General features: G+C 34.0%; 1 protein-coding gene and 2 long non-coding RNA genes across 4 annotated transcripts in view; 1 reads left to right on the top strand and 2 right to left on the bottom strand.

The window, feature by feature from the left end:
- The window catches only part of LOC141399689 (uncharacterized), a 132,512-nt gene extending 129,786 nt beyond the window's left edge, over positions 1–2,726 (bottom strand). Inside the window, exons 1-2 of one of the 2 annotated variants that reach the window (XM_073978898.1) lie at positions 1,652–2,723; positions 1,390–1,615 (exon numbers count right to left, since the gene is read on the bottom strand). In XM_073978898.1, coding sequence (XP_073834999.1) covers positions 1,390–1,615; positions 1,652–2,009 — 584 coding nt within the window. In that variant the 5' untranslated portion in view covers positions 2,010–2,723. Of the gene's footprint in view, positions 1–1,389 lie in introns of both variants that reach the window. The other variant, XM_073978897.1, reaches the window with a different exon arrangement.
- The window catches only part of LOC141399696 (uncharacterized), a 55,083-nt gene extending 39,071 nt beyond the window's left edge, over positions 1–16,012 (top strand). The window contains exons 2-3 of the long non-coding RNA XR_012411905.1: positions 14,653–14,728; positions 14,805–16,012. This is a non-coding gene — a long non-coding RNA (uncharacterized lncRNA). The remainder of the gene's footprint in view (positions 1–14,652; positions 14,729–14,804) is intronic.
- LOC141397869 (uncharacterized) lies at positions 9,435–11,126 on the bottom strand. Its single transcript, XR_012411542.1, has 3 exons — positions 11,009–11,126; positions 10,712–10,932; positions 9,435–9,507 (listed from the first exon to the last, which is right to left on the bottom strand). It is a non-coding gene; the product is annotated as an uncharacterized lncRNA (long non-coding RNA).
- Positions 16,013–16,324: the final 312 nt, after the last annotated feature.

Here is a 16,324-nt window from a genome sequence, read left to right as displayed (position 1 = left end):
AAGAACCTACCCTCATATACCCCGATGCGAACTTCGGGTGGACTACATTTTTCTTCGAGCCCCTGCAGTTGCCCAAACTTAAACCCCGCGGCTGCGGTGGAAAGCAAAAAGTAGAAGTGACTAAGCCTACTGTCCAAAGCAAAAAGGTGGAGTCGATCTATATTCCGAAGCCGTGCTCAACCCAAAGAACCGATGCAAATGTTGTGATTGAGACTGCATCCTCGCTGCACCATGCTCTTGTAAAAATCATGACTTCTTTAACGTAAAAAGATATAGTCCGAAATCATGATCCACCTTCTTCTTTGGCTACAAACATTTTGCCCGCCACCTTCAGCATACAAGCGCATACCACTACACCCACAAGACGCAAATACTACGTCGGTGACTTCTTCAATTCATCGTTAAATAACATGGAAAGCCCGAGGTTAATCGATATTGGCCTCTTGTGAATTTCACTAGTCAAAATAAGTCATCTGCTTATTACCACCAATACTACTGTTGAGATGAGGAATTTTATATGACAAAAAAGAAATACAAATTTGTTTTCCTCTGCGTTTATGTCCCATAGGAGTGTATATTTGCCTCTCTAATATTCGTTTCATTGCATTTCCATGACTGTGACATTTAATGCGCCGTACAAGAAAAAAATCCCTTTGAAATTTCCAATAATGCACATTTTGGGCTTCGGACGAGGGAAAACGCTCGACAAAGAGAAAGTGGGTACAATTGAAAAGAAACTTGTGAATAATATTCATATTCAGTGTATATGGAGTGGAACGAACAGCGATTTTGTTACCAATCCCCAAGCCATTCTAATCAGCCATTGAAGCGGATGCAATGAAATTATATTTACAAACAGACGGATCTCATTACAGAGTTCAATTCAATTACATACATTCTCTGATTTGTTGGTTGCCGATGTTATTTGGCAGTGCAACACTATAAAAAGGATAAAGGCCCAGCTCCACACCTGATGACAATCAGATGAATGCTTCCTATTTTATGGTCATTGAAAACTCTCAACGACAAGGTCAAGAAAGTCGCAGTTATAATACACCACAAAAATACACACTCACATACTTCCAAAAGAAAATTACACCCAAACGACAACGTAAATACATAAATACATTGCATGTCAGTGGGTATGATGTGCGGTTGTTGTTGTTGTCATTTGTCGTCATTGTATAATTCTAAGTAGGTCACAAATGTACAACTATTCCGTTGCCTACACATTACAGTACATTGTAATATGACAACTATTGGCTGACTGGTTGTTTGGACGATTGCATCCATATCACATTCATACATTCGAAATTCCAATCACAGGAGATATCAACGTTAAAACGATACGCATAGAAAATACCTATAATTTCTTTTGTTTGTACTCACCTTTTTAGTCCGACTGTTTTGTTCGAACCCAATTTGCTAAGTTTGGGCTTCTTAGTTGTCATTGATTGTTGGCGGGGATTCTGGGAATCATCTTTTTGTGCAGTTGGATTGTGCGTCCCATTGGCGTCAGCGGTGTGATGGGTATGGGGAGCAGCATCTGAAGATGTTCCCTCAATGGAGCTACAAACATTAACATTATTAACATTGACAACATCATCACAATTGCCTCCTCCTCCACCGACGCTGTCTTGCTGTGTATTGCTGCTGGTGTTTGAGGAATTGTTGTTCAAGTTGAAAGAGTTATTGTTATTGCTACCATTGCGTTTCACCCGTACCGGAGTGTGGTTTGTGTCGTTCAATAAATGGGTGCGTTCATCGTCACAGAAATCATGACCAGATGACACATTCGCCAGCAAAGCATCCACTTCTGTTACTTCTGTTTTGTGGGACTCTGCTCCGGCCATGTATTGAGAGTTAAGTCGCAGACTTAGGGTAGTACGGGGTGGAGAAGGCACTTGTTCCCTGTTTGTTATACTACCATCACCATTCTCTGCATCATCACCACCTTCAGTTCGGTGACTATTTGCTTCCTGATGAGCAGGTATAACGTATGAGAGCATTAAAGATATTTTCACTGTTCCAAATCAGTTTATTTTCCGTTATTTTTTATGTTCCGATTGGATTCTAATTAGAATGCAGAAGTTGGATTTTTTTGTGTTGTTTTACTAATAGGAGGGAATGCAGGCTATGGTAATTTCATTTATATATTATTTCGATGTTACCGACCGGAAGACAGGCACTCTCGTAACTCGCTTCCGATTTTCGATTTATTGGTTCAAGATTTTATTTTTATTCACACAAATCAAATTCGTCTTTTTAATAATTCAGCCTTATGTTTACGTTTCTACCTTCCGTCCTTTTTTACGTTACAAACTTTTCTCACTGCAAGAAATGCGAAATGCGCACCCCTTAAAATGAAAATGTTGACTTATTATTTATTTTCCTTTTGTTGCACATTACATTCCTCCACTTCCCAATCAACCACTCTCTTCACCAATATTTTGGCCAAGCACACCGTCCTTCTTTATGTATAATAAAACTAATTTCTGTTCGGCGCAATGAATTTTCCAATATTTTTATCGCGTAAATTCAATTCAGGAAATCTAGATCGTATAGAAATTAAGCTTGTATAATGCCACGATTGAACTTAGTATTACAAAAACATGCAAATTTTTCAAACTTGTCAATTAATTTTGTTGACGGCGCTCAAAAATTGTAAATTTCTTCTACCGACGACAAAAAACAACAAACATCAACATCAACCAGTACCAGTAATGTCAATATGCAGAGAATCAGAAAATCGCAAATATAATACGTCATACGGTGTATTCGCATGCTATGATTTGTATCAAGGCATATTAACTAGTAGAGTTGTATAGTTCATGAACGAACTAGTTCAATTGAACGATTCATTGAAAAGGGCATATGAACTAGTTCATTATAGTTCATTATAGTTCAATAGCTAATAATTGATGCCTTCGTAATGTAATGAGTTTTGTTTATGTTTTGGATCTATGTGAAGTGTCAACCCCTACATAAAGAACTTTTTTGACATAACTTATCCCAATATATCGAATCCATTATCTTCAATGTGCCTTGTTTTGGATAGAAAAAAGGAAAAATAAATAGATAAATAGAAATAGAAAAATAAAAGATAATTTCTACACACACAGCAAAAGACATTTTTGCCAGCCACTTAAATGAAATTCTGATTACAATTGTTTCCAAAGGACGTTTTTTTCTAAACTTAATGCAAACTAAATCTTTCTTTATGAAGGGAATAAAAATATCTAAATGTAATATTTTTATATTTTAATTATACTATTCTAATGTTTGTTCCTATTCGGTGTATGTTTATGTTTTCATCATTCTGATGCGAATCATTGAACTATGAACTAGATTACTGAACTAGTTCAGTTAAAGGAACTGAGCTATTGAACTAGATCTAGAACTAGAGATAGAAAAATTTAAATAAATGGTTAAAAAAACTTGCAAAAGTTATATTTTTTTAATTTTGAATTAAGTTAAGTTATTTGCTAAACATTAGTGTTGTGAAATTCTTATTTTTCTGAATTAAAATTATCGTGTGCGTTTGTATGTGTTATTGTATCCGTGTGTATGTGCGATTGTGCGCGTAAGCAAACGACGCAAAAAAACAGATGTAAATACACTTCATTTGTTTCTAGGATTTCGTAAAACGAAATCATTTAATGTGCATATGTAAATTGGACTTAATGAGAAATGTTAGGTGTGTTCGTTTACTCAACAATTTGTAAAAATTTGTACAAGTTCGGTAATTTCTTGTAATCGGCTAAGGTCTTTTGCATTGTAATGTAGAGTAAACGAACAACATCCAGTAACAATTTGTACAAATTTTGAGTAAACGAACACACATGTTAAAAAATTACAAAAATATTTTGCAAACATAAAGCGATTCTTACAATATTTTTACACAATTTCATTAAAAATATTTATAATCGTATAATTCAACAAATTCATTAAAATTATTAAATTTATTTAAAAAATATTTAAATTTATATTCAGGGTACTCATGAATATTTCCTTCCGCACGGAAAATTATTTTAAAAAGTGAGATTCGTTTAATACCAATATTTTAAAACGTTTAAATTAACAGAATCACTTAATTATGGAATATTTTCGCCGAGTTGACAAAAATCATAAACAAGAAATTAAAAAATTGTGAAAATGGGGAAAGGAAACAAATTCCTCACGGAATTTTTAATCATGATTGCCCTGATTATTTTTAACAATTATATCAAGTTTGACAGCTCTCGGTACCATCAGCTGGGCTAATGTGTAGAGTTTGGTAATCTAGTACCTAGTTCCTTGTACTAGTTCCGAAACGTATGAGTAACATCATGAAATATAACGTGTGATGTAAAGTATACGCAGTTTGTACAAAGAAAAAATTCGATGCATCTACCTTTGTAATTGTACCATGAGACTTTTCGCCAAATGGTCTCTTGTTGTCTCTTTTTATCGCTTGTGTTTGTCTATAAAGTGTAGACATGCTATCTCTTACTTACCGAATCATATGGCTTTGTTTTGGTTTTTCATGGCGAATTCCTGGTTTTAGATTCGATGAGCTGGGCTGAGGCACCTACCTTTGTAAACAGCAGCGTTGCCATCCCCGTACCATGCTCCAGCCTAACCGTGCACATGTCACCGTTGCTGTAATTAGATAGAAAGATTAGATTTAAGCTCTTTTTACCTACTATACAAGTCCTTGTCCCCCTAAGCTTCTGAATAGGTTTCGGCGCAGCACATTTGCCAGAGGCAGTACTTTATCCGGGAAGAAGATCCTTCCCACCTGGAGCTCGCGATGAAATTCCAGCTCATCGTCAGTCAGGGTCAGATTGTGTAACAATTCCTCCGGGAGTGTGTCCTCACAATGCTCATCCGGTACAAGCCTATCCAGCTGGTCGAGGAGTTCCCTACTTTGCCTCTCTAAACTGTCATGTATAGTTCTGAGGTCCCGTGAAGGTCGTCCCCGCCCACAACTGGGTCCTGTCTGCCGTAGACTGGCTTTCACCAGCCCTGGCTATTTTGGGGGTTGGATGCACTTGTAACAGGTACAGCTGTATGTGCCAAGGCATCCACACCTAACACAGCCAGATCACAATCTCTTGATTTCGACGACATATGGCTTGTGGTCACACCAACGCTTGCCGCCGGTACTGGGTTATTAACTCCCTGCACCGTAACTTTAGCTGTGTTCCAGAACTAAAAAGTTTTTACAATTTTTACGACTTTTACACATTTTACTCGAAAAAGCGTTCCCGTACACAAAAAAGTTGTAAAATGTTCACTTCTCTTTAAACAAAAATGGCGCTGAATGACGCTCTCTTTAAAAACTTTTTACACGACAAATTTGGGCGAGTAAAAAAATAGTAACATGGTTGCCGGCGTCTGATTGGCTGATACGCCGACTTTGACATTTGTTACAGTTTTTTTTGACGTATTTTCCATTTTTCCGTTCCCGAACAATTTCAGAAAACTTGTGTGTAAGAACAAATTTTTTGCAGTTCTCTCTTTTACGAGTTTTACCATTAAAAAGTACGGGAATGAAGCTTTTATTTCTCCTGTTCTTTCTACCCATTTTAAGTCCAATTTACATATGTACATTAAATGATTTCGTTTTACGAAATCCTAGAATCAAATGAAGTGTATTTACATCTGTTTTTTTGCGTCATTTGCTTACACACACAATCGCACATACACACTTATACAATAACACAAACACACGCACACAATATATTTATTCTGAAAAATAGGAATTTCACAACACAAATGTGTATCAAATAACTTAAATTAATTCCAAAAACAAAAAAAAAACATAATTTTTGCAAGTTTTTTAACCATTTATTTTCACTTTTGTCATTGTTTGAATATTTTTGTTTTTCTACAACACACACAAAAGCAGGGTTGCGTATATGACGGAAAAGCAGGGCTGCGTATAATAGTATGGTGTTTTCGTGCGTTCTTTAGAATAAATGACGCAGCTATCGTCATTTATTTTTGTATGGGAAATGACGCAAAATGTTGCCTGTTTTAGCAAATAAATGACGAATCAGCTCTAAATGACGAAAAAGTTGCTAATGTAAATTGGACATTGGTTAATTTATTTAAGGGAACTACCCCGATCCAATTTTGGTCCACGAGGGGTCCGAAGACCCCCAGGGTCTCCACGATGTGCGGGGTCGGGTCCGGCTTTGGTTGCCCAAGGACGGCAGTGACCCCATTCCCATCCACCACCCGGGAAGACGCGCCTGGTAGGAGAATGGCAAACTCCCCCAGGATCGTTTGTGTTAACTTTATGTTTATTTCAATTAAAATTCTTTTTGTTTCAAAAGAAAATTCTATTATGTATAATTTGCTTTGTTCCAGAACCTGCAAGAAGCTACTATTTTTTACTACGATAGCATTATTCTCTTTATGTTATCGGAAAAATTAGTAGATTCTTCGAGAACAAACTTGGCATCACTTACAAATTTTTCATGTGGTTGTTGTTTTTAATGGGCAACGCGTCGCACAACGGACCGTATGTTCCGAGGGCCTTTGGGTTACCATAACTTATGGCTTTGTAGTTTTTACTGCAACGTTACCAAGCATAAGCTCCAGCGTGAATATTGTTTCGCAAATATTGTAGTCTGTATTTACGGTTCGGACACAAATTCCTAATTCACAAACGTCATTTATGTCGCTGCTCACATCTAGAGTAAAAGTAAAATACACATAGCTATTTAATTTTTCTATTATATGCTCTGTTCTAGAACCTGCAAGAAGCTACTATTTTTTACTACGATAACATTTTTTCCTTTATGTTATCGGAAAAAATAGTCAAAATTAGCAGATTCTTGCAGTTCATGAACAGACCAATAGTGTTTTGCACTAATGCTCCTATCTTAATGCTTGGTTTACATTTACGAAATCCACTCGATTTCATCTGTCAATTCCTTTGCGTATACGTCAAATGAAAACTCATCTGAAATCGATTGGATTTCATTTGACGTTTGAGCAATGGAATTGGCATTTGAAATCGAGTGGATTTCGTAAATGTAAACATAGTATAAGGCTATTCGAGTGATAGTATTTCGGGATAAGGACAAAGATTCCACAAAGACATAAATACAACAAGATAAGACATTTTGTTTGCTATCATTCTTCTGTGAATGGCTTTTGAATTTAACATAATGTTATATCACGATATGGTGATATAACATTTTTTTCTTTTATACATTTTTACGTATTTAACCGAATTTACCGATCCAATTGACATAGAATTATTCTTGAATATATCCTTGAATTCATAAATTTCGTTTCTGATACCATTACATGAAATGTTCCTCCTTGGTTGCGATTTTGAATTAACTGCAACCTGTTAAGGGTAATGTTTCTATACAAAGTTTCGTAAACATTTTTTGTTGCATGCATTTTGTCTAGTCTTATAGCTCATTTAGACTAGCCATAAATCCTCGACTGGATTTAATAAATCCAGTACAAATCTCATTGCATTTAGATATACATTTTGGAGGATTTAAATGGCAGTCAGCTGATTTTTGTTCATAGCACAATTACCAAGGTAGATGCATCAGCCCATCTGAACGAATTTGAAACGTTAAAAGAATTTTTTGTAAATTGAATTCGTTTCAAAAAACACACGTCAAATTACAAATTTGTTATTTATTACTGAAAATGATAGCACATTATGCTGCTAATGCTAACTAAAGAGCAAATAAAGAATTATTTTATCGCAGTTTGTCCATCTAAAATAAATAAACGAATTATTTTATCGTTTACACATCATAAATATTATTCTTGGTTGATTAATATCAACTTTGTACATCAAAACAAATTTAATTTTTCCGCCTTGTTTACAAATTTTTACATTTTTAATTATTTTTAGTGTAGCAATTCACCGATGCATCTACCTTGTTTCATGTGCCAGCTTGCAACTTTTCGTATTTTCTAGCAACATGTTGCAAAAAACAGAGTTGTATACGAGGATTTATGCCAGATTTAAAACAAATCCACTCAATAGGAGGATTTATTTTTGTATGGGAAATCTGGTAGATTTTGGCTGGATTTAGCAAATAAAACCTGATAATGGGCTAAATCCGGCTAATGGTGCCATATCTAAATGGCATATTAGTTGTATTTATGTCTTTGGATTCCAAGACCAATGCCATGTTTGATTTTTATCATGGTTTTACATATAATGTTTTTTATAAATGGGCCATCCGTAAATCGCCTTCCTCGGCATACATATAATGTCAAGACTTATTGTTTTAGAAAGTTTTTACTTTATCATATAAATTGTATACTTTTTAAAGTAAAGGAACGCTTTGCAGCATGGTAGAACAAAGAAGGTAAAGTAAATACTACAACAAATACAACTCAACAACAACCACATAGAAATTTGTTTTTGTTTGCAATGATTGTGTCATCGGTATATGTAAACAAAACAAGGAAATGTCTACAAATTATTGGAATTTAAAAAACTAATATTTTTTACTTTTGATTGAATATTTTGAGAAACATGAATGGAAATTCATTCCGTTTTCAATTTGCATGTTTCCATATCATTCCACTAAATGCATAATTTCTCGCAGAAAGTAGAATTTTTGCAAAAATGTTTGGTATTGCTGGAAAATCAATGAAAAAGGGAGAATGTGTTCGAATATTTTTTTTTTTTGAAATCAAAAAAGCCCATGTTTATTAGGTCTTTAATTTTTTTTCAAATTTAACAGAATAGGCTCTGTTCTAGAACCTGCAAGAGGCTACGATTTTTTGCTACGGTAATAAGTTTTTCCTTTATGTTTGTTGCGTGGTTTAGTTCTTCATTATTGTTCTTTTAACTATTTTTAAAGAAATAAAAAAATCCAGCGGCTATTTCTCGTACATTGTATACATTGTACAGCAGCCGGCAACAAATAAATAAATGGTCTGTTCCTTTACTTTTGAAAGTGGTAAAACCGGCAAAAGCAGCAAAAGTTGTAAACTGCCACCATATGAATTGTATGGTGTCTGAAGTAAAGGAACGCTTTTCGAGTAAAAAGTGGTACAACTTGAAGATTCTTGCACGTAAAGGAACAGAGCTAAAGCGGAAATAGTTTTGCTGGGGAGGATTGGAACAGTGATGCCATGTACACGGTTGTATGGCCTCAGTCAATTCTTAATATTAGGTGTGTGGCAGAATACAACACTAGGGTACTTATAGGTTCTCTTAGGTTGAGTGGACGGAGGAAAATAAAGAAATGTCGGAAAGTGATGAAAAATACTTGAAAAGCGGGAAAATTCCAAGCTTTTCTCCGGGTATAAAAGGGTTCCAACCAACAAATCTGACTCTTTTTGTCAAGTTGTGTTCCACCATAAACTTTAAACCCCACCAGCAAAAAAAAAAAACCTGTTCGTTCAGACTATAACCAAGTTGTGTTTTTTTTAATAAGTAAACAAACAAGACGTTTTGAAATAAATTCATTTTTTATTTAAAGACTGATTGTCTTATTTAAATTTCCATGCAGTGGGCTTAATACCCTAGACAGACGGCAGCGTTAATTTGCATTAACTGTCTTAATTCAAATTAATTCGTGCATTATCCCCATTCTTAATGCACAAAATCAAAGGATATTTAAACTGAATTTAGCAATTTCAATATGGCAATGCTGTTGAAAATCAATTGACTTTTGTCAAATTTCCATGTTTAAGAAAATAAAAAACGAAAGCAAATCAGCAATTTTCGCGTTTCTTCAAAATAAGTAGTGGTCTTTCGCGAGTAGAATAGCAGCTAATCGTTTTTCACGCCTTCTAACAAATCTCTTTTTCAAATTTTTATTTTCACAAAAAATTGCATTACCCACCATACCAATTCTATCGAAAATTATATCTTCCTCAAATGTTTTTTAAGTTTTGCAATATTTTTATAGTATTAAAAAGACTCAAAAATATCGCGAATAAATTAAATTTATTTTTGCTTCATCGTGGTGAAAATATCAAAGGTAGAAAGTGTATTTGTTTCGCATATTTTGGCGAACTTTTGTAAAGCTTTATGAAATGATCTGCTGGGTACAAACAAACAACACAAACAGCTGTTTCATAAATGCAGATATTAGTTGTGTCTTTTTACTTTTTCAGTAATAATTATTCAGTAACTTCTTTCCAGAGAGTAAAAGAGATTTTACTCTTTGATACGAAAATAGAGAAAAAAGTAAAAAGACAGCATTTAGTAAACTTTAGCAAGATAACAGTTGATAACCAAAACAAAAACATTGGCGCCAATGCATGAAAGAAAAAATAACTCCAAAGCAATGAAAAAGTTCTTCAATTTTAACCAAAATAAATAAAAAATAATTAATACGTTAATAAAATAATCAATAAATATAGCTGAATCGTAATATTTATGGTATTTTTCCACAAAAATCAGATAAATATTGAGCAGCTGACCATTAGCAGATGATTTAAAAACAGCTGATCGAACTTGCTAAATGTTGCTGGGAAAAATTCTTTCAGCAACTTTTAGCAATTTCTCAGCAAACAACTGTCAAAATTGTTCTCTCGCTTCGCTCTCTTTTACTGAACTTTTGTGTAAAAAGACAGCATTTAGTAACATTTCGTAATAATTATTACAAATTATCACGTAAAAAGACACAGCTACTATCGTCTGTCAGGGTGAAAAATAAATTCAAATTAGGACATTTTTAATGCAAATTAACTCTGCCGTCTGTCTAGGGTATTAATAAACATAAGTAAGTGTACTTTAGTACGTGATTTGATGTACTGGCTGTGTTAACATGGTGTTGTATTTCGTTGTTTTTTTTAAGATATCGCCAACAATCAAAATAAGCAATCACTGGCCTCCTCGACGTTTTGTAAGGAGGAGGTCAGATTTTTTCCCAAAACCCAATGACCTGGGAAATCCAGAGGAGCTGGCTCCATATGTCCGAATAGATGACTGGAAAAATCCTGAAATATAAGAGAAACAAAAAAATTCATTAATTATTTATATAAAAGTCCAGGTAACATTAATATAAACACTTACCTTTTTTTTGCTGGTTAATTAATTCCTTGGGTTGCTGGACGGCCCGGGTTAATCAAAATCTGTGATCCAGATTCCTCTAAAAAAAGAAAAACGAGACGACAAAAAGATAATAAATAATTTGATAATGGCGAAAATCATGAACTAAAAAGAAAAGGAAAAACCTCATAGTATAAATATACAAGAAAATCCATTATTTTATGTGTATAACCTAGGTTAAGTTGTGTTAAGTGCTGTCTATTAAGTGTTACAAATAAGTCAATTTTCTTTGTGAGGGACATTAACCCCTATTTAATTGAATTTCGAGTGTAGGGTTGCCCCAAAAAATTACGTAGAATTTATAATCCAGTGTTTGATTAGTTTTGTGCGGACGACTCAATGTGTCCGAAGGCCCCCTAAAAGAGCTCTGTTAGGAAGGTGTAGTTGATTTAAGATTAAAGGCCAGATTTGGCATCATTTTTCTACGAATTATTAGGGGTGATCCGAGCTAATGACTCGATTATAAAAGTGTTTCCGGAGCTAGTGTTCCATAAATCGACGTATTCTATGTATGTTTAAATGTTAGGTTTAAGACAACAACAAAAATGATATACTATGTAATAAATGATTCTCTTGTTTGAATTTTTTAAAATCGATATGATGTGCTAATTGTTTTTTTTTTGTGTTAATGAGAGGAAAGTAGGTGAACATAGGCTGAGGTGAGTGTCGGTGGTAAAAGGGGCCCTTATGAAGTTTTAGGTAGTTTGGATTGAAGGGTCAAGGATGGGCGGACGACGTGTGGGAGTCAATCCATCAAGCTCCCTTGTTCTAGGTGTACTATGTGTTTGTGATCGTTTTATTTTTACGTTCGTGTAGTGTTTCTTTATAATTGTTCGTCCCCTAGGGCTACGGTGGAATGGGTTGGGACCGCCCTGAAGATGGCCCCCTGAGCTAGTTGGTACCTCCCCATAGCGCCACTGCAGGTGGCACGTAACATGTTATCGAAAAAATAGTGAAAAATAGCAGATTCATGTAGTTCTGGCACAGACCAATATATCGAAAATATAAATACAAATATAAATTTGACACTAACATTACTGCCCAGTTCAATCAGATAGGTATTTTACTTACCTTATATTGTTCTATCATGGCTTTGCAGGTTAAAAATGGTATGAAATGGTAACCTCAGGTACGTAAAGGGACAGAGCAATATATGATCTGTTCCAGAACCCGCAAGAAGCTCCTATTTTTTACTACGATAACATTTTTTTCCTTTATGTTATCGAAGAAAATAGTACTAATCATGGTATAATAAGAAAGGTATGGCAGAGCTCACAGCTGATTACAATTTTTTTCTGTTAGTGACCGATTTGTGTCAAACCCATGTTTATATGTTTTGTTTTGATTGTTCTCATTATAACAAATTTCAAAGAGTAAATATATGGTCTGTTCCAGAACTGCAAGAATCTACTAATTTTTCCGATAACATAAAGAGAAAAATGCTATCGTAGTAAAAAATAGTAGATTCTTGCAGTTCTGGAACAGACCATATATTTACTCTTTGAAATTTGTTATAATGAGAACAATCAAAACAAAACATATAAACATGGGTTTGACACAAATCGGTCACTAACAGAAAAAAATTGTAATCAGCTGTGAGCTCTGCCATACCTTTCTTATTATACCATGATTAGTACTATTTTCTTCGATAACATAAAGGAAAAAAATGTTATCGTAGTAAAAAATAGGAGCTTCTTGCGGGTTCTGGAACAGATCATATATTGCTCTGTCCCTTTACGTACCTGAGGTTACCATTTCATACCATTTTTAACCTGCAAAGCCATGATAGAACAATATAAGGTAAGTAAAATACCTATCTGATTGAACTGGGCAGTAATGTTAGTGTCAAATTTATATTTGTATTTCTATTTTCGATATATTGGTCTGTGCCAGAACTACATGAATATGCTATTTTTCACTATTTTTTGATAACATGTTACGTGCCACCTGCAGTGGCACTATGGGGAGGTACCAACTAGCTCAGGGGGGCCATCTTCAGGGCGGTCCCAACCCATTCCACCGTAGCCCTAGGGGACGAACAATTATAAAGAAACACTACACGAACATAAAAATAAAACGATCACAAACACATAGTACACCTAGAACAAGGGAGCTTGATGGATTGACTCCCACACGTCGTCCGCCCATCCTTGACCCTTCAATCCAAACTACCTAAAACTTCATAAGGGCCCCTTTTACCACCGACACTCACCTCAGCCTATGTTCACCTACTTTCCTCTCATTAACACAAAAAAAAAACAATTAGCACATCATATCGATTTTAAAAAATTCAAACAAGAGAATCATTTATTACATAGTATATCATTTTTGTTGTTGTCTTAAACCTAGCATTTAAACATACATAGAATACGTCGATTTATGGAACACTAACTCCGGAAACACTTTTATAACCGAGTCATTAGCTCGGATCACCCCTAATAATTCGTAGAAAAATGATGCCAAATCTGGCCTTTAATCTTAAATCAACTACACCTTCCTAATGTCATGTTCACACGAGCGTTTCAATTACGTTGTTCGCCTGTCGAACGACGTACACGAATTAACCCGTTTCCACGACACCATTCGTAATTACCAGAAACATAAACAAAATTTCCTTCATATTTGTTTCCTTGTTTTCACGAAAATTTGAACCGAAAACACATAAAATATACAATAAATGAATAGGAAACACAATAGATTTTCCTTCAAATGTATCTTCTATATTTATCTACACACATTTCATTCATTTTTTCCATTAATTCAGAATAATTTTGTATTTTCAATATATTTTTATATTTTTCTATTTTCAAAATTAAAGAGAGAGAGACATGTCAAAGCAATGTTTGTGTATACAGACTTTCAATTTTTTGTTTCCTTTTTGTTTCTGATTTCTTACGCGATTTTGAACTAATGGACAAGAAATGTGTGTGGAATTAAGAAGGAAACACAACCATCTTCCTTCTGCATCTATATAAAATGTTTAGTTCATTAATTTTCATTCATCTTTTCCCTTTTTTCTAAAAGTTTTTGTGTTTTCAACAAATTTTTCAATTTTGAATTTAGACATGTCATAATTATTTTTTTCGATAAATTCTCTCATTTGTTAGGGATGGGACATATTTTATCGTTGTTCTGAGAGTATTTCTACTTGAACAACATAGAAAAATCTTCGTTCGTTCTCAGAATTTTGTATGGGGAATCAAGTAATTTATTCGTATTTGAGGGTCGAACGACGAATAGAGAACGAACGACGTACCGTGGAAACGGGCTATAACAGAGCTCTTTTAGGGGGCCTTCGGACACATTGAGTCGTCCGCACAAAACTAATCAAACACTGGATTATAAATTCTACGTAATTTTTTGGGGCAACCCTACACTCGAAATTCAATTAAATAGGGGTTAATGTCCCTCACAAAGAAAATTGACTTATTTGTAACACTTAATAGACAGCACTTAACACAACTTAACCTAGGTTATACACATAAAATAATGGATTTTCTTGTATATTTATACTATGAGGTTTTTCCTTTTCTTTTTAGTTCATGATTTTCGCCATTATCAAATTATTTATTATTTTTTTTTTTGTCGTCTCGTTTTTCTTTTTTTAGAGGAATCTGGATCACAGATTTTGATTAACCCGGGCCGTCCAGCAACCCAAGGAATTAATTAACCAGCAAAAAAAAGGTAAGTGTTTATATTAATGTTACCTGGACTTTTATATAAATAATTAATGAATTTTTTTGTTTCTCTTATATTTCAGGATTTTTCCAGTCATCTATTCGGACATATGGAGCCAGCTCCTCTGGATTTCCCAGGTCATTGGGTTTTGGGAAAAAATCTGACCTCCTCCTTACAAAACGTCGAGGAGGCCAGTGATTGCTTATTTTGATTGTTGGCGATATCTTAAAAAAAAAACAACGACATACAACACCATGTTAACACAGCCAGTACATCAAATCACGTACTAAAGTACACTTACTTATGTTTATTAATACCCTAGACAGACGGCAGAGTTAATTTGCATTAAAAATGTCCTAATTTGAATTTATTTTTCACCCTGACAGACGATAGTAGCTGTGTCTTTTTACGTGATAATTTGTAATAATTATTACGAAATGTTACTAAATGCTGTCTTTTTACACAAAAGTTCAGTAAAAGAGAGCGAAGCGTGAGAACAATTTTGACAGTTGTTTGCTGAGAAATTGCTAAAAGTTGCTGAAAGAATTTTTCCCAGCAACATTTAGCAAGTTCGATCAGCTGTTTTTAAATCATCTGCTAATGGTCAGCTGCTCAATATTTATCTGATTTTTGTGGAAAAATACTATAAATATTACGATTCAGCTATATTTATTGATTATTTTATTAACGTATTAATTATTTTTTATTTATTTTGGTTAAAATTGAAGAACTTTTTCATTGCTTTGGAGTTATTTTTTCTTTCATGCATTGGCGCCAATGTTTTTGTTTTGGTTATCAACTGTTATCTTGCTAAAGTTTACTAAATGCTGTCTTTTTACTTTTTTCTCTATTTTCGTATCAAAGAGTAAAATCTCTCTTACTCTCTGGAAAGAAGTTACTGAATAATTATTACTGAAAAAGTAAAAAGACACAACTAATATCTGCATTTATGAAACAGCTGTTTGTGTTGTTTGTTTGTACCCAGCAGATCATTTCATAAAGCTTTACAAAAGTTCGCCAAAATATGCGAAACAAATACACTTTCTACCTTTGATATTTTCACCACGATGAAGCAAAAATAAATTTAATTTATTCGCGATATTTTTGAGTCTTTTTAATATTATAAAAATATTGCAAAACTTAAAAAACATTTGAGGAAGATATAATTTTCGATAGAATTGGTATGGTGGGTAATGCAATTTTTTGTGAAAATAAAAATTTGAAAAAGAGATTTGTTAGAAGGCGTGAAAAACGATTAGCTGCTATTCTACTCGCGAAAGACCACTACTTATTTTGAAGAAACGCGAAAATTGCTGATTTGCTTTCGTTTTTTATTTTCTTAAACATGGAAATTTGACAAAAGTCAATTGATTTTCAACAGCATTGCCATATTGAAATTGCTAAATTCAGTTTAAATATCCTTTGATTTTGTGCATTAAGAATGGGGATAATGCACGAATTAATTTGAATTAAGACAGTTAATGCAAATTAACGCTGCCGTCTGTCTAGGGTATTAAGCCCACTGCATGGAAATTTAAATAAGACAATCAGTCTTTAAATAAAAAATGAATTTATTTCAAAACGTCTTGTTTGTTTACTTAT

The sequence above is a fragment of the Musca autumnalis genome, unplaced genomic scaffold (assembly GCF_047663935.1).
Source record: "Musca autumnalis isolate F117 unplaced genomic scaffold, ASM4766393v1 scaffold_3, whole genome shotgun sequence".
Taxonomy (NCBI): domain Eukaryota; kingdom Metazoa; phylum Arthropoda; class Insecta; order Diptera; family Muscidae; genus Musca; species Musca autumnalis.
Note: the sequence above shows the minus strand (reverse complement) of the source record. Positions and strands in the feature narration are given on the sequence as shown.